We start from the raw sequence: 16,916 nt of genomic DNA on the forward strand, positions 1-16,916 counted from the left end.
GTTGAAGGACTGTAAAAAAAAAATAAAAAAATACCGTAAGCTTAACTTTCAGCCATTTTGTTATGTGTGTGTGTGTGTGTTTGTGTGAGAAGGCAGAGAGATGTACAGAAGCCAAAAGCTTTGGGTTATTAACTTTTGAGATACCCAGTTATATTGTTGATGTTGAAAAGCTACTATTACAGTATCTTTCTAATGGAAATGGGCATGCACTTTAGACAAAGCCATTATCCCGAAGCCAACAAAAGCAACTGAAATTAAACAAGCGCAACAAAAACACTGTTGATACAGCAAATGTGCGAGATTAATCAAAATGCATCCATTAGACCGAACAATTAAAATGTTTGCCGCAGTAAATTCCTAGCCAACAGCAGAATAATGTGTTTAAATGGCGTCTTCTGATGGATCCACTAAATGAAATCAGTAATAAAGGAAAACACGACAGTTAAAGGGTATGTGATTGGAATTGCAATCAGCATTTTTTAACAAGTCTCAAACGGGTGTGACCCATTATCTTTATCTATACAACCGACAGAAGTGAATAAATATGCCTGAGGACTGAATGCTAATTATTTAACAGATGTTCTGAATAAAAATGGTGTAGCTACAGCCTTTCACCAGGGCTAATGAAATCCCATGGCTCACGGAGAGGAGAAGACCAACAGTATGATTGCGAGTGTGAGATTGCTTTTGCAGTTCGACAAATAAGAAATGAATACTGAGTAACTTACATTTTAGAGACAGTGTTGCAATGCAAATATTTCCAAACAACGCCACAGCAGAACCCATTCCTGAATGAATCAGTGTGTTTGAACGAATCAGTTTGAGTGAATGATTCAATGACTTGTTCACAAAGACTGCGTCTCAGCTTGCACACTATAGAATTCAAGATTAGTAGGGTAATCTTAAATACTATTTAGAGATAGTATTCGAATTGTGATGCAGGGGGTTGTTTTACTACCATTACTAACAATAATTGTGAAAAGGTCAGTTTAACCTTAAATGTGACATGTCACTTCCACACAGCATGCAGTAAATTATTACGTAGCTTAATGTATTGTATTTTGTGATTGTTTTTTCAACATAAAAGCCAAAACAAACCATAGCCTAATCATATTATTCCACGGAATGTGTGCTGAACTTTTCAAAATTTTATGCGTCTGGAGGTTTTTATCTCAGCAAATAAGCTATTATAATGGAATCAGTCCCAGCCTCACAAAAGTCTTTTTGTGGAAAAGATAATTAATTTTTTAAAGGCTTCATAATGCAGAGAAGTAAATAAATAAATAGAAACAGGAAGCTGAGCATTCTGGGATTGTATTGGGCAGGAATTGAAAGAGAAAGAGAGAACACAGGAAACACTGCCGAGTTCATGCCAAGGCAAAGAAAAAGCGCCCGAATGAGAAGTGTGTTTATTAATCTGAGCCCTTTTATCTGTGTAATCGCTCGTGAAGGGTGTTTACTGAGTGAAGCGATGAAGACACAAACATGGTTTGTACAAAGCTTCAACAAATGGACAAATTTAACAAATCTCTTTAAGAAGAGAGCTCCAAAGGGAGCAATTAACCTTCCAATTTTAAAGAACAGCTGCAGGGTTTGGCTGTTCAATTCTGAAATACAGTCACCTGAGGGGAACCTTTTTAAAGTTTTAATAATCATTTTCATTATGAAGTGTGCACACTCTTCACGGCTTTGCTTCAGTGGATAAGTGCCTTGGGTGGCCCACACCAAATACACAGTATGTTTTGAATGAATCTTCTCCTTTGCACTTCAATATATTCCTAAACTTTATATTTGTTAACATCTGACACAAATGTGACTACAATGCAATACAATACAATACAATTAAAAATGCATATTCAATTAAATCTACTTACAAATATTGCTCATATTTAAAATACTTTTTGCCAAAAGCTTTGAAAGACAAACACCCTGGTGAGACGCCATTAAACAAAAATATGTGCAGAAGCATAAGAAAAAAAAAACTTTATACCTTTATAACATGAAAACCTCAGACTATAATTTTTTTTTTTTTAAGTGAATCCTTTGGCCCTTTTTCTGTCAAGTAACCATGGAGAAAATCTTTGACAGCAGAAATGCCTGCTCTAAAGTAGTGTTTTCTCACATATTTCTGATCTATTTTTGCCACAAATATTCTTTTTAAGAATATTTACTTTTGCCAAAGGCAGAAAATGAGAGAAATGGTTGGTTTAAACCACCGGTCTACCTACATCCATGCTAATTCAAAGGCTGCTTTGTCAACCACAGAGTTGACCATGAAATACACATTCTGCTCAAACTGTGAAAAACATCAGTGTGCTAAATATTTCAGATGATTTAAATGGTAGACTAGAAGATCGTTCTGTCTTGATCAATCTTAAGCAGGGCTGAGGGCTGAGTAAATGTCGAAAAAACATTGTGTACCTTATGAATAGAGAGTAGAAATCATTTCTGACCGAGATAATGATTCTATGGGCAGTGCAGAAACACACTGGATGTGAATTCTCCTGCTCGGACTTTGACTGCATGAGAGCCCTGTGATGCTCACAGACAATTTATCCCCCTGAGGAAAACCTAGCTGTCTCTTCATAACAGCTGATCTCTGCAAGATTTATTAAAATGCTGTTTACTGGGAAATTGCTGAATGAAAATATTAAACTGCTCTGATGTGGGCTCAGTAGAACTTAAATCAAATAGAGTGTACATCACAACGGTTCTGGCAGGGATATTTTGTGTACACAGCGTAAAGATGAAAGAGAATCATTCCCGCTGTCTGTTTGAACAGTGTTGTTAGTACTTCAAAAAGTTTCTCAGATTAGTTTTGGCTCCCACAGGTGAAGTTATGGTCAGCAAACCCAGAATTGTTAGACCAGCACTGCAAACTAACAACATCCCCAGATAATCTGAAACTGCCTAAGGAGCAGTAAGACCACATTCATTCCACTGTGAGAAAGTTGGAAATACCATCAAGGTTTGCTTGACTGAGTTTTTTGGCCTAAAACCTTTTTTGGCTGGAGTATCCAGCCAGGAGTCTATGATGAAATTTTGAAATATGACAGAAAAAGAAACAGATCTCATTACTCCATCTGAGCTCTGAGGATGTTTGTTCAAAAAAGTCATATTGACCTTGTTGCAACTCATGCATGTTGGTATTCTCATTTAAAGAGAATAAATATTGTTTAGCTCATTATGCTGTCTTTAACTCCTGCTGGAGGACAAACATTAAAGCTGCGCATCTCAAGCGAGAACAATAAGAGCCATGTTTTTAAATCCCTGTCAGCACTTTCATTTTATAAGGAAAACGCAATAAAAGCACCAGTCCGTTGGGCGTCGCAAAGGTTCAGTCTTTGGGCTCTATAACAGAGGAGATAATATGAACTTATAAGCACACTGGTTTTTAATATGTAAACACAAGAAGGTTATGAGTCACAAGCAAATGTATGAAATTTTGTGCTGAGCAAACTTCTAAAAATAAAGATTAGCTCTATGAATTGGCTAAATTTGATTAAATTGCTCAAAAAATATACTAGAGGAGGAGTCATCAATATTTTTGGGTTGTTTAAAAAGTGCTCAAATCTGCTAAAAAATATTTGTTAATGTTTACGGATACACTAGTCTATAGAAAGAATTGAAATGGAATACATGTAAATCCAGATATATATATATTTATATCAAACAAAAATTGTTAGAATACTGTACTTCTCTTGAACAAGGCAGGGGGCAAGGGGAGAGAAAGTTTTTGCTGTCACAGAAAAATGCATTAGCCTACATTTCTCTTCTTGTACGTCATTCCATACAGTCATGGAAAACAGTTCTCGAATACTGTGCATTGTGTTCACTGCACTGCTTGAATGTACAATATCATTGCAAAAGAAGTATTAATTTACTTGTTAACTTGCCGTGTGACTTGTGCATGATATGATTAGAAAACTTTGTACCACAAAATTATGGAAAGAAAACATGTTAATCTATAAAGTTATCTTTTGCAGGCTGCATGTAAAACAACACCAACCCAACTAAAGCGGCTCTGGACTGGGCAGTCCCTTTTAAATGCACTCAGTTCAACTATTGTTACCTTTGAATTGGTTTACAGATAGTAGTGTGATACAGTTCATGAACAAATGATTCTTATGAGCCGTTTCCGTAGTAATTCAAAAACTTACAGTGCAATGTAATCCGATTCACATACCAATGACACTTAAAATCTAACATGGAATTGTGAACCCTATAAAAAAAAGGAATTTGCTGGTTATTTATTCTTTTAAGGTTTGAGTTGGTTTAAGCTGGTCCTAAACTGGTTATTAGCTGGTTTAAGCTGATCCTTTTTTGGTTTTAGTTGGTCATGTGCTGGTCCTAAGCATCTAGTTCTTGCTCAGAACTAGCTCATAACCAGCTCAAGACCAGCTTAAACCAGCTCATGACCAAATAAGGACCAGCTTAACCCAGCTCAAACCAGCTGCCATGCGTCATAACATACCTAACCAGCATGGGTTTTGTTTTCAACAGGGTAGTGAGAAGGTTCAGAAACAAATGATACTTATCAGCAGGGTCTTTTAATCAATTGTTCAGTATGATTTACTAGGTGTGAATCTTTCCAGTGAGATGTCTGGGATAATGTTTAAGCCTCAGTGAGCAATTGTGGGTAAATACAATGATTGAAATGCAAATTTGCTGTTAATTGTAATTAAAAATGTTTGAATTATGTATCGAATCTAAGTTTTCATAAACTGTGTAAAGATCTAAAATAGTGTTCGAAAACTGTTGTTCATAACTGAAACCTCTAACTGATGCCACAGTTGGTGCTCACTAGATTTTCCTGCAAATGGATTTCTGGCCCACAATTATGGTACAAAGAGCTCTATAACGTGTTTACCCATCATGTGTCTGGTCCGCCTGTTGTCAGGTTGCAGCCAAGTCTATAATGGCACTGTTGAATGCATCGCTTGAATGTTCAGGTATCGACACCAGGAGAGCAGTGTGTGCTCTCTCCAGCACAAAGCGTATGTTAGAGCGATGCTCAACTGAAATCAACACGCCATCTGAGCAATTTGGGACTCTAGTGGACCCCTGCTCAGACTGCTGCTGATGGCAGAAACACAAATTATTTGATCATGTTGTAAGCAGTTGTACAACTATCCTGTCTGATTCTTTCTATTTGTATTTCTGTGGGGTTTTTTCTCTATGTCCCTGACCAGTTTACTTAAAAAAAACTATCTGATCCATTCTTCTCTCACGTAGCCAGATCTTTGGCAAAATGTGCCGTCTATGGACTCACGCAGGCACTGAATGTGATTGTGTGTGGGTGTATAGCATGGGTCTAATACAGTCTGTTTATCCTCACTGGTGAGGGTAATGTCAGTTATCATTCAAGCATTCAGTAAGAAGACAGACAAATCTGCAAGGAGCTCTCTTTTTCTTTCCCTCTCTCTCTCTCTCTCTCTCTCTCTCCCTCTCTTCTCCCCTGTCTTCTTATGCAGTTTGCTGGAGAAAATCCTGTCGGAATCCATTATTTGGTCTTATGCACCCTGATCCAGTCTGTCGGTAAATTCTTGGCATCTGCTGTTTAGTCACTATTATAAATGAATATTCAAACAGGGAAAACAAATAGAGCAGGAATTAATTTGTTAGATGAGCACAATTTACTGCAAGGAATTACAGACGATTTTTAGACCATCAGCCCAATTGTAAGTGGGATATAGCTTTTATACAAACAGTTCAATAAACATTTTTAGTAATTTACATTTTCGATAGACTATTACCTGTTCCGGCATCAAAAATAATTCACTTTTTTATTAAATTGGTTGAAAGCAGAATCTTGTCTCTGAGTGATACACATTGGTGTTGTTTTGTTCCTGAATGAATCAGCTTTTGAATTAATTGGTTGAGTCAATGATTCAATGTGTCACTCAAAACAGTCACGTTTCCATCCTTAATAAATCCGTTTTTGAGCTAAAGTTGAGTGCAGAGGTGGAGACAGAAAGTGGTTGGCAGCTGGGCCTTTAAAAGAATGGGTTGACCTAAATAATTTGCATCATCCAGCTCAATAATAATAAAAAAATTAAAAAAAATTAAGAAAGAATGAATGAATGAAAGAAAGAAACGATGGACTGGTCCGAAATGCTTGAGCAAGGCATCAAACCCCCAACTGGTCCCCGGTCGCTGCAGCATAAATGGCTGCCCACTGCTCCGGGTGTGTGTTCACAGTGTGTGTGTTTTCACTGCTGTGTGTGTGTGCACTTTGGATGGGTTAAATGCAGAGCACAAATTCTGAGTATGGGTCACCTAACTTGGCTGAATGTCACGTCACTTTCACACTTTCTTTACAAATAGGTAACTCATAGGTTATACACACTAAACACTTCAAAAGAGACAGAAGTTTGTGAAAGATGTTTTCTTTGTTTTGGAGGGATGATCTCAGTTAAATTATAATTATTGCATAAAAAAATTGTGTTCTGTTATCAGATTGGAGGACTGGAACTAACTAATAATAAGAATTTAATATAATAAAATAATGATAAAGTTGTTTTGTATAATTTTTTTGTGCAACTAGATGAACTTAATGAAAGATAACTAATTCTTGGCTAAATATCTTCAGGTTTTGCCTCCGAAGGGAGGAAAAAACACAAAATAGTAATTCTCTTGTGTTGGATAAAAGGTGCGGACTGTCCATCCTGCCAAGAGGGAGAGAGAGACACAGCCTCCTGGGAGGAAGACTGAGCCAGGGGAGCTGTGTCTGAGTGAGCTGGCTGAGATCCCAGGAACGACGGCTAAAACACACACAGTGGCCTGGCACACACAATAAACACACGTAAACAAGCACAGTTGTGATATTTCCAGTCACGCTGAGCATTTCGATCCACATACAAGCAAGTGTAACTTACATAAGAACATTTTGAACATGACCCTGTGACCTCTTGTCAAAACAGGCCACAATCTGTTCTGTAACCTCGATAGTGAGACCTTTTTGTGTCAACATGGTAAACGGTGTGGGGAAAAAAGTAAAAAATATTTTCCCCTGTAGTTTCCAGGGCAACGCTTTCCCCCTCTAAGCACTGTATGCTGGGAAAGCTGATACAGAGCCTGAATCCTGAGATGCTCTTTCTCTTTATTTCTCCTGCCTGGGATTGAAATCAGAATCCCATTGTGATCTGACGCAGCCTCTTGGCTCTGTGAGGTTTTGTCATGAAAATGACTGAAACAAACTTCAGTTTGTCTTTCAGTAGAGATTCTCTTGGGGCTTGTGTGAGGGGCTGCACTATTTTATTTCAAGACTCATTGATCTGTTGCACTTGGCTCACATATTCAGCCTTACTGTATGTGTATCTGCGTGTTTTATATGTGTACAGTACCAAGGTCATGCCTTGATTTTTCATGATTGCATTTCCTGTGTGTGTCAAATGAGACAATCAGTGCTTGTGGAGACATTAAAGGTCATACATGTATTTTTGTCTGGAGCATTCATGTGAAGTGAAGAACAAGGGTTAAACTCTTTATTTATCCTTAAGTAACAGGAGAGAATAGAGGTCAGAGGTCAGAATAGAAGGAAGATTCTGTACATTCCTATATCTGGACATGACCACACCCACAGTGACATGCTAAAATATTAGCTCAGAATGTAGAATGGCCCATTTTTTCCTTTCTCACGCCATCCTTCATATTCATCTGCTGTCCAGCTGCATCTCTCTGGCTGTGGATCATTCCCCTCTTTCACTCCCAATGTGAATTAATAGATTGTGTACATGAATTGGCATTAGTAAGGACCTTGATCTACTAAACTTGTCTACATGACTGATGTGATAATGAGATTACAAAGCAGCTGGTATTTATTAGCAAAAGTGCAATAGAACATCCCATGACCAATCTCCATCTGATGCATTTTTTGTTGATCATGCAGTGTTTATCATGCAGTGTTATGGCTAACTCCTTTATGAAATAACAACTTGTCCTGATTTTTATTTAAGCATATACATTTATGTAAAGATGTACACAGATACGTACACAGATGTTAAAACATTTGAAGTTCGAAATATGATTGAATCATATTCAAGTAGAACTTTTCTATGTTTTTGAAAGATGCTCACTAAGGCTACATTTATTTGATCAAAACTGCAGTCAAATCCGTAATACTGTAAAATATCATTAAAATTTTAATTAGTCTTCTATTCTACTTTTATTTTTGAAATCCAATTTATGCTGAATTTTCAGCAGCCATTACTCCAGTCTTCATTCTAATATGCTGATTTAGTGCTCAAATAACATTTCTTATTAATTTTACTATCACAGTTGGAAATGGTTCCGATGTTTGATATTTTTGGGGGAAACTGTGATGCAATTTTCAGGATTCTTTAATGAATAGAAAGCAATAATTTAAAGAATTTACTAACATTTTTGATCAATTTAAAGCATCATTGCTAAATTACAGTATTGATTATTTAAAAAAGTATGCTGTTAATATTCATATTAACCCTACATTTTTAAGTGCTATAAATTATCAGACATGAAATGGCATTCAGACATTAAACAAATTTAATAGCATTAAAATTGTAGAACATGAGTAAAAAACAACTGAAACACTGTATAATAATATGTATACAATACTTCAAGTATTGTATAATATGTATACAAGACTATGAAACATATCCAGACAGAGTTACAACTCATCTTAGCCATGGGCCTTCGTGAGCAGGGACAGCATGGATTCAGCTTGAGCCAGAGGTTTATGTGCGTGTTTGGCAATAATAAAAAAAAAAATGTGCTAAAACTGTTGCTTTAAACTGTTGTGCTAAAACTGCTATGAAACGAAAACTGCTTGAAAGCTCCGTTACGAGCAACTTCAGTTTGTGTAAGTCTTTGATTCCTTCATGTTAATCATTCTCACCTGTGTGCTGGGCTCAGAGAGTCTGCTGCTGTGTGTGATTGCAAGGAGGTGCTAATAATATTTTACTTAACGCCATCTGCTCAGACTGCTGAGGCAGAGAGAGAGAGGGAAGGCAGAAGGACAGCAAGAAAAGAATGAGAGAGCGAATAAGAAACCAGTCTTCAACCAAACACCATTCTATTGGAAAAACTTATACACTGTACAGGTAAGTGTCTGAAAGTTTGCATCACATTTAGGTCTTAATTTAAACTAGATGTTTCTAAAATATCTGTGGGTTTCTACAACAGCAAAATTCTCACAGTAGGTTGATTCATATGAAGTGCATAAATTCCATTGACTGCTGCTCTGTGCCTTTCACGTGTCACCAAGGGATCATAATATGTGTTGAGACCTATTTGATCTTCTCAAGATTCACCTGGTAATGCATGTGCCTATCACCATGAAGATCAGTGAAATAATACAGCAGACCCCACTGAAGACCTCCACAATCTGTCCAAGAATGATATTCAGCAGGTGATATCATATGAATCAGAATTGACAATATTTACTTTTTTAAGGTGTTGTCATAGATTAGATTAGCAAAATTGCAGTTGCAAATGTTTCGCCACAAGCGAAACATTGGTTTTGTCTCTGTAAAACTGTGGAGCCCATTGACTACCATTATCTGACTGACATACTGCAACAGATTGAGTTAAAAATCTTTATGTTCTACTGAAGAAACAAAGTCTCCTACATCTTGGATGCCCTGGGGGTAAGCAGATAAACATCAAATTTACATTTTTGGGTGAACTATCCTTTTAATTTGATGTCCAATACCGTTGCCAGATGATGTTGGTATTTGTTGTTTTAAGTTGTGTAACCAAAATCCAATGTTAAGCCAATGTCAAAACGGTGTCAAATACTGACATCAACCTGATTTTCATTCTAAACTAAAATGCAACATCTGTCCGACGTCATGTCCAATGTCTTATTTTTATTTAGATCATGTGCCTGCTGGGTATTTGTTCTGAAAGGTATGTTGTCTATTGTCAAAGAGATCTATGAAGCACTGCTCACAGAGACATCAAACAAGCAGGTTTGTGGTAAACTTGGCAAATTCATTCAACTGAAATGCGCCCTTAGGCAACACTCCCAATTTCATGTATTTCTATTGAAATTACTGAATTGTGCAAACTTTCAGCAATGGTAAATGTGACTTCATCTTTGTCTTTTTTTTTTTTTGGTAAACATTTATTTGGTGTTTACTACGTCCTCCTTTGTAACAACTTTCCTTTTCTGCTGACATCACAGACGCCATGAAGGCTAGTGGATTGTAAATACAAAGCTATATAGCACTGTAGGCATTGTTTTGACCAATTTTAATATGAAATACCCACATTTCACCATCCAGTCAGTTTCAAATGGACATCAAGTTCTGTTATATACTTTATTTTTCATTGCATTTATGCACTACATTATGAAAGTAATGACAATTCATGTTGACTTTAGATATAGAAAAATACAGCAGATGAGATTGCATTTGATAGAAAGAATAGGCTAAAATAGATGATTTCAGATGCTGTTTTAAGCAGTTTCCCAGGGATTCATTGATTAAAGAAAGTAGCCCCATCTGATTTTAAAAATCCCACCTAAATTAGAGTTTTATTCTATGGCATTTAGTTTAAGCTCAGTTAATAATTCTCAGGCAAATGAAAAATGTCTAAAGGGGCAGTCAGTCGGATCAGATACTGGATTCAAACAGAATGAGCAAATAATCACCACAAAAGATTAAAACAGGCCAACCGTGGATGACAACAACAGAAAACAAAACAAATTAAAGGCCTTAATATGTCCCTGTAGGATATTGATTGCAGTATTGATCTGATCATTGGAATATTGTCTAAGAGTGTGTTGTTTTGCTCTGCCTTAAAGAGGGCAGCTTTCAGAATATTACAGCTTTTTACTGTATTTTTGATTAAATAAATTCAGCCTTTGTGGGCAACTGGGCATAAGAGAAAACATAAATAAATCTCATGACTTCACACCCCAATTATTCAAATGGTGATGTGTGTAAAAATATATTTGACTATATATTTATATATATATATATATATATATATATATTGTACTCTTTGGTATTTGATCATGCAATAATGCAGATATTCAAGCAAGCGGAAAGTAGAAGACAAGTACACAAACAATAAAACCAAGCATGAGAGAGTATTGCTACAGTACGTGCTCCTTGAATCTGAAGCAAACTCTAATGCTGATTACTTTTTGTGACAATACACAGATATGTACTCTCAGATGCATTGTTCACCATCCGGTTTTCTTTTTGTTACAGTTTTATTTCCTGACAGAGTCAAGTTGCTGATGTGTCATATCTGTGGCTGTCCTGCAGAGAAGCTCGAACCCGCAGCCCTAATGGGCCATTTGGGGGATGCTGATTGGCATATCTGATAAATCCTGTTGGTTGTGTTGTGTGTGTCCAGCCCAGCTTCAGTTACTCCGAGGCGTGCATTTTCCTCTTTTAATGGTCCTGCAGTACCAAACTTTCTGGTGATCGCTGTCTAATTGCTGCCTGTGTCAGTGGATGCCGCATCAGCCCTGAGAGAAATGGCCAAATGAGACATACATCAAACACGAGCGGAGGCCGTGATGATGAAGATGAAGGTCTGCTGTTTACTCATTACACACATATCATGTGTGTGCGGTGGAGGCAGTGGGACTGAGACCTTGGCATATCAAAACGGGTCTCACACACATACACATCATTAGTGCCAAGAGAATGGCATAAATGAGGCCCACGCACTCAGCATCTAATGGTTTGTGTCTTAGGGCAATTTTTTTTAGCAGTGTCATATGGAAAAACAGCATGATAACAGTACAAATATGTGAAACTGTCCACTGTATTTTCGTTTTGATGAGACAGGCAAACAAATATGGTGGATAACTATAAATAACACAGTTAATTGATTTGTTTAGGGTGTGTTAGCATTAGATTGTATTGTAAAATATGTTTTTGATGCATTAAAAAATGATCACAAATGGCTCTAATAGGAGAATAACCTTGCAAATATTTCCCCTCAAACACACACATACACAGCATTTCCTTCCTCGGAGGAGTCATAAAAACCAAATAGGAGTTTTCAGAGAAACTGCTTGCACACCACACTGAAGATTAATTACTGTAGCCTACTGCTGCGAAGAGTCCAGAGGCAAAGACACACCAGAGATTAAAAGTGCCAAACTCTTATAGTGGAATGATTTAGTGCAGTGAAATTCTCTCTAGATTTAGCAGACAATGTGCTAGTAAACCTGTAGGGTACAGCATCACTGCTTAAGCGTATGATTCAGGACGGACACAGTGCCGTCACTGAGGCGGGTAACTGGGAATGCTTTTCCCAGGCCTTGTGCTGAGGGAGGCCCTAAGGTGACCACGACAGTGATTCTCAACCACTAGAGGCATCAGGAAACTTTTAAAGGGGTCATATGATGCCATTTTTACTTTCTCTTTGGAGTGTTACAAGCTCTTGGTGCATAAAGAAGATTGCAAAGACTAAAGTCTCAAATCCAAAGAGATATTCTTTATTAATGTTAAGACTCATCCACAAACCCCTAAAATGGCTTGTTCTTACACGCCCCCACATGTCTATGTCACTGTGTGTGAATATTTGCATTATGCTGCCCAAATGTTTACACAAAGAAAGAAAGCGAAACTTTTTATTCTCTCTGCTGGCGTCAGCGCCATGTCGTATAGATGCTGTGTGTTCCATTGTGAAAGCTTAAAGCTTAGCTTTGTTTGGCCTTCCAAAAGAGGAAAGTTGCTGAGTAAATACATCAACTTTGCACTGTGGATCACCAGATCTGCCTTCACCATGGATTATGTGGAGTCCAGTCCAGGGTCATCACATGTGGATGCTGCAAGCCCCTGACTGCCCCTTCGTCAAATCTGCCAGCCGTTCCTAACTCTAGCCCCCAGCCATTCCTCAGTCTAGCCAATCACAAATGCATTTGGGCAATCACAACGTACTGGATAGCTGGCCAATCAGAGCACAACTTGCTCTTCAGACCGGTGAGCTTTGTGAAAAACGATTTGTTTCAGAAAGGCGGGGCACAGAGGAGAAACAATAATTATGTGGAAAATAACGTTTTTTGAACCTTAAACCGCATAAACACATTTCATTACACCAAATACTCAAAATAATGTTATTTTTAGCAACATCATATGACCCCTTAAAGTGGCCCAAAAGATGAACTGAAAGGATTTAAAATAATATTTATATTGATTTATTATATTATTTAAAATATGAATAATTATAATATTTACTAAATGTAATAATAAATACAGCCTATTCATATTTTAAAAATGTAACTTGAGGAAAAAACAATTCGTTTTTTTTTTCTTTATTTTTCATTGGGTATAATGGTCATGTTTACAAAAATCAGTTTATTTTGTTTCACTGAAATGTCAAAAATATTATTCAATTATTATTAAAAATCAAAGCATATTAATTAAATTACAAAAGTTATATTGTCAAAAAGGTTGAGAACCCCAGCACAGTTTACTCAGAGTCATTAGACCCTTAAAACTGTCCCTGGACAGACACATATTTGCTGTTACACTAGTCTCACGTGTATACCTTTAAAACTACAAAGGTGAGCCAAACCCAAAACCCTTAAAATATTTATTGAAAAAACAAAATCTAATTACACTGAATAAAAGTTAGATGTGCAGAGAAAATATATGCCTCATGTACACACATATCACTGGAACATAATAATGCTCTCCCGTATTGATTAGCATTTTGCTACACTATAATTTCCCATCTCCCTTGCGTTTTTAATGACGTTTGATAAACGACTACTGATCGCGAGTTGTTCCATAGCGAGATGAACATCCGGGTTTGTTTTTACTTTCCATAGCAACCGCAGCGCGTCCTCAACCGCGTCCTCATGGCAACACAAACAGACAAGCACTAATGCGACGCCATCGAGTTAAAAAAGGGTTCAACTTGCAATTTTAGACTTTTAATTTGTATTGCTCTTTTTTTTTTGTTTAAACTGTGTTTAGTCTGCAATGTGTACGAAAATGAGAACATTTCATCCTTTGGCTAAAGGAGAACTGAAAACGGAGGGGTTTACTGTGAAATCCACCATGAAGAATTCAGTGGTGAGTGTAACGTTACGTTGGTTTGTTTTGAAATGATGTGGTGGTTTATTAAGTTAAACTAATACCAAAATATACTGAAAATGAACATAGTATAAATACATATAGCTTTTCTACTGTGTCAAGCTATGTTTTCAAATAATTGATTAATCTTAATTATTCAATTATTTAACTCGGTTCACTATCATCACGCCAGTGGTTGGTAACAAGTGAATTCCCTTATCCAGCATCCTTGCTTAAAAAAAAAAAAAAATTGAGAATAGAACACAAAAAAAAAAAAAAAAACAGAACATGGCATAACTGCCATATGTCATGTGCTATGTAAGGCATACTGTAACTGCCATACATTGTCAATTTGTATATTTTCGTTCCTTATCTACCTATTTGTATTTGTATTTTTTTTTTATTCCATTTTGTGTTTTTTGTTCTGTCACTGTCATTATGTTGCACTGTGGAGCTTCTGTAACAAAAACAAATTCCTTGTATGTGTGAACATACCTGCAATAAAGCTCATTCTGATTCTGATTCTGATAAGACAGTGAAGTACAAAGTGAGACATTAATGAGTACCGTATCTGAAAATAATGTCATAATATTTTAAACATGTTAATGACTTTTTTGTTTTTTTAACAATTTCAAAGAAGATATAAAACAATCAAATTCCACTAAAAACACCTTAAATATTGTGGATGAATTTAGGCATTTTTGTTTATGTATATACAATTTTGCCAGCAATATAAATAAATTCACAATGTATTCAAGTCTTGTTAAAATTGTTTTCAAAGTGCACAGTAATATGCTTTAAAGAGAACTTTTTATTTTTTATTTTTTTTATTTCACAATCAAAAGCCAATGTGTTAACTCCTCTTTCTCATTTTTACAAAATGAGCATATGACATCAATATCAGAGTATCTTTAAATTATTGATTTAACAGGGTAGATGGTATGCAAAATTTTAAAATGTTTTTCTTTCATTTTGTTATTGTTACAATATTTAAAGGTGATTAACCAAGCAGTCTTCAAATTATTATTATCAATAATAGAGCTCCAAAATAATTTTCCTGTTTTCGGAAAACAGTTCAAATATGTTTGTTATTGCATTTTTTATCAATCAGTTCAAGACTGTTAAAAATTAACTTTGGTTTTATCATTATTGTAGAGTAATAGTGAATATGACTTTTAACAAGATGAACAAGAGTAGGAGGAATAGCTTTAATGACTAAATTAAATTCCTTGGGGAAATGCATGGGGAAAAAATGCATGGGGAAATTGTGGATTCGCATGAATTGTTCATAAGTTAAAAGATTCCCATAATTATCAAACATATTCATAACACACTAGCGGTCTTTTCACTTGACTACTTGACTAAGTTACTTCTATGACGTATTTTCTGAATTTGGCCCAAGTGAGGATGAAGATCACAAATACTTTTCATTACCTAATAGGACACAATGATAATATTGTAAAAATGCGTATACGAGTGTTATGAAACACTCCTGGAAAAAGTGTTTACATAGCTTTATTTGAAATTACTTTGCATTTTAAACTTCTAAATCAACTTCTAAATGTCTGTTCAGTAGTCCCCATAACATAATTTTAATTTGTGGTGCTTCTAATTTTCCAAATGTTGTACAAAATAAATATACTATTCTTTAATTGCAATAAAACGTGTAGCCCTTTTTTATTTACTACCAAATTATATGTAATATCTTATTATTATTAATATTCAACTTACATTGCAAAGGTTTCCATGACCTCTGACATGATGCATGATGGGAATCACTTAAGCCTTGAATACCTAAGGGCATTATGCTTTGGTGTTTTTAAGATCTGGACAGTCTTGGGCACTTACTTCCTGTTGCATGAGTGCGCTCTCAAGTGCCAAGACCGTCAAGTGTGGGTATTTGGACAAGGCAAATATCTTTTGTTAATGAATCATTCATTTGCCTTGTTGTGAATATAGTTTTAGATGGTCACAAAAATAGATTGTTCCTTCCATTCATTTACTAATAGATATGCCTGTTCATTCATTTTATTCTTGTTCTTGTTCAGACTTGTTTAGTAAAGTGGGTGTATTCGTACACAGTCTATGATTCAGTGTATCCAACCAATATGTCCTTCACAGCCCACGCTTGAATGCTATTTGCTCACGCTGTAGTCAGTCTTAAGTAACCGCTATAAAAATTACATAAAAGAATTGACTGTTATTGTTTGTGAGGCGAATACTAATTAAGACATTTTTTTAATGAAATCTGATAACTTTCTGGCCCTGTATAGACAGCAACAAAATACTACAATATTCCCAGTTCAAGAAAAGTATAAAGGAAATAAATAAAACTGTCCATGTGACATCAGTGGCTCAACTTTTTTGAAGCTACGAGAAAACATTTTGTGCACAAAGAAAACAAAAATAACATAATTTATTCAACACTAATTCTCCCCAAGTTACCGCCATTTTGGAGAGTACCATGAAGCATGTGCGCCCTTAACCCCAGAACATAATCAACATAATCAGCGTTGTTTACATTCAAAAGAAAGCACACATGCCGAACGTAAACAGTGCTGATTATATGATTATTAATAAAAAATTGTTCTTTTTGGGTGAACTAACACTTTAATGGTGTAGTTTCTGTTCTAACATGCTTGTTCTGTTTTAATGTCCTACTGTTTTAAAAACAGTTTCCGATCTGTTTCATACACAACATTTCAGTTACATTTATTAACACAGGTCATAAGTGATTTCACGACTTCCCCATGAACTGATTCATACATTGAGAACATGCCTTTTTTTCATATTCATGAAGATGCATCATTCCCATGCATTGATTTATTTGTATTTTATTTATCTATAAAGTGGATATTTTCTAATTTGATATGGTTAGTCATGATTTGG

The 16,916-nt window shown here is 35.9% G+C and overlaps 1 protein-coding gene across 1 annotated transcript in view; it reads left to right on the plus strand.

The window, feature by feature from the left end:
• Positions 1 to 13,795: 13,795 nt before the first annotated feature.
• The window catches only part of pacrg (PARK2 co-regulated), an 84,231-nt gene continuing 81,110 nt past the window's right edge, over positions 13,796 to 16,916 (plus strand). Inside the window, exon 1 of the mRNA XM_026286220.1 lies at positions 13,796 to 14,027. Within this exon, the coding sequence (XP_026142005.1) occupies positions 13,935 to 14,027 (93 nt within the window). The 5' untranslated portion in view covers positions 13,796 to 13,934. The remainder of the gene's footprint in view (positions 14,028 to 16,916) is intronic.

This window comes from Carassius auratus, chromosome 17 (genome assembly GCF_003368295.1).
Source record: "Carassius auratus strain Wakin chromosome 17, ASM336829v1, whole genome shotgun sequence".
In the NCBI taxonomy this organism is placed as follows: domain Eukaryota; kingdom Metazoa; phylum Chordata; class Actinopteri; order Cypriniformes; family Cyprinidae; genus Carassius; species Carassius auratus.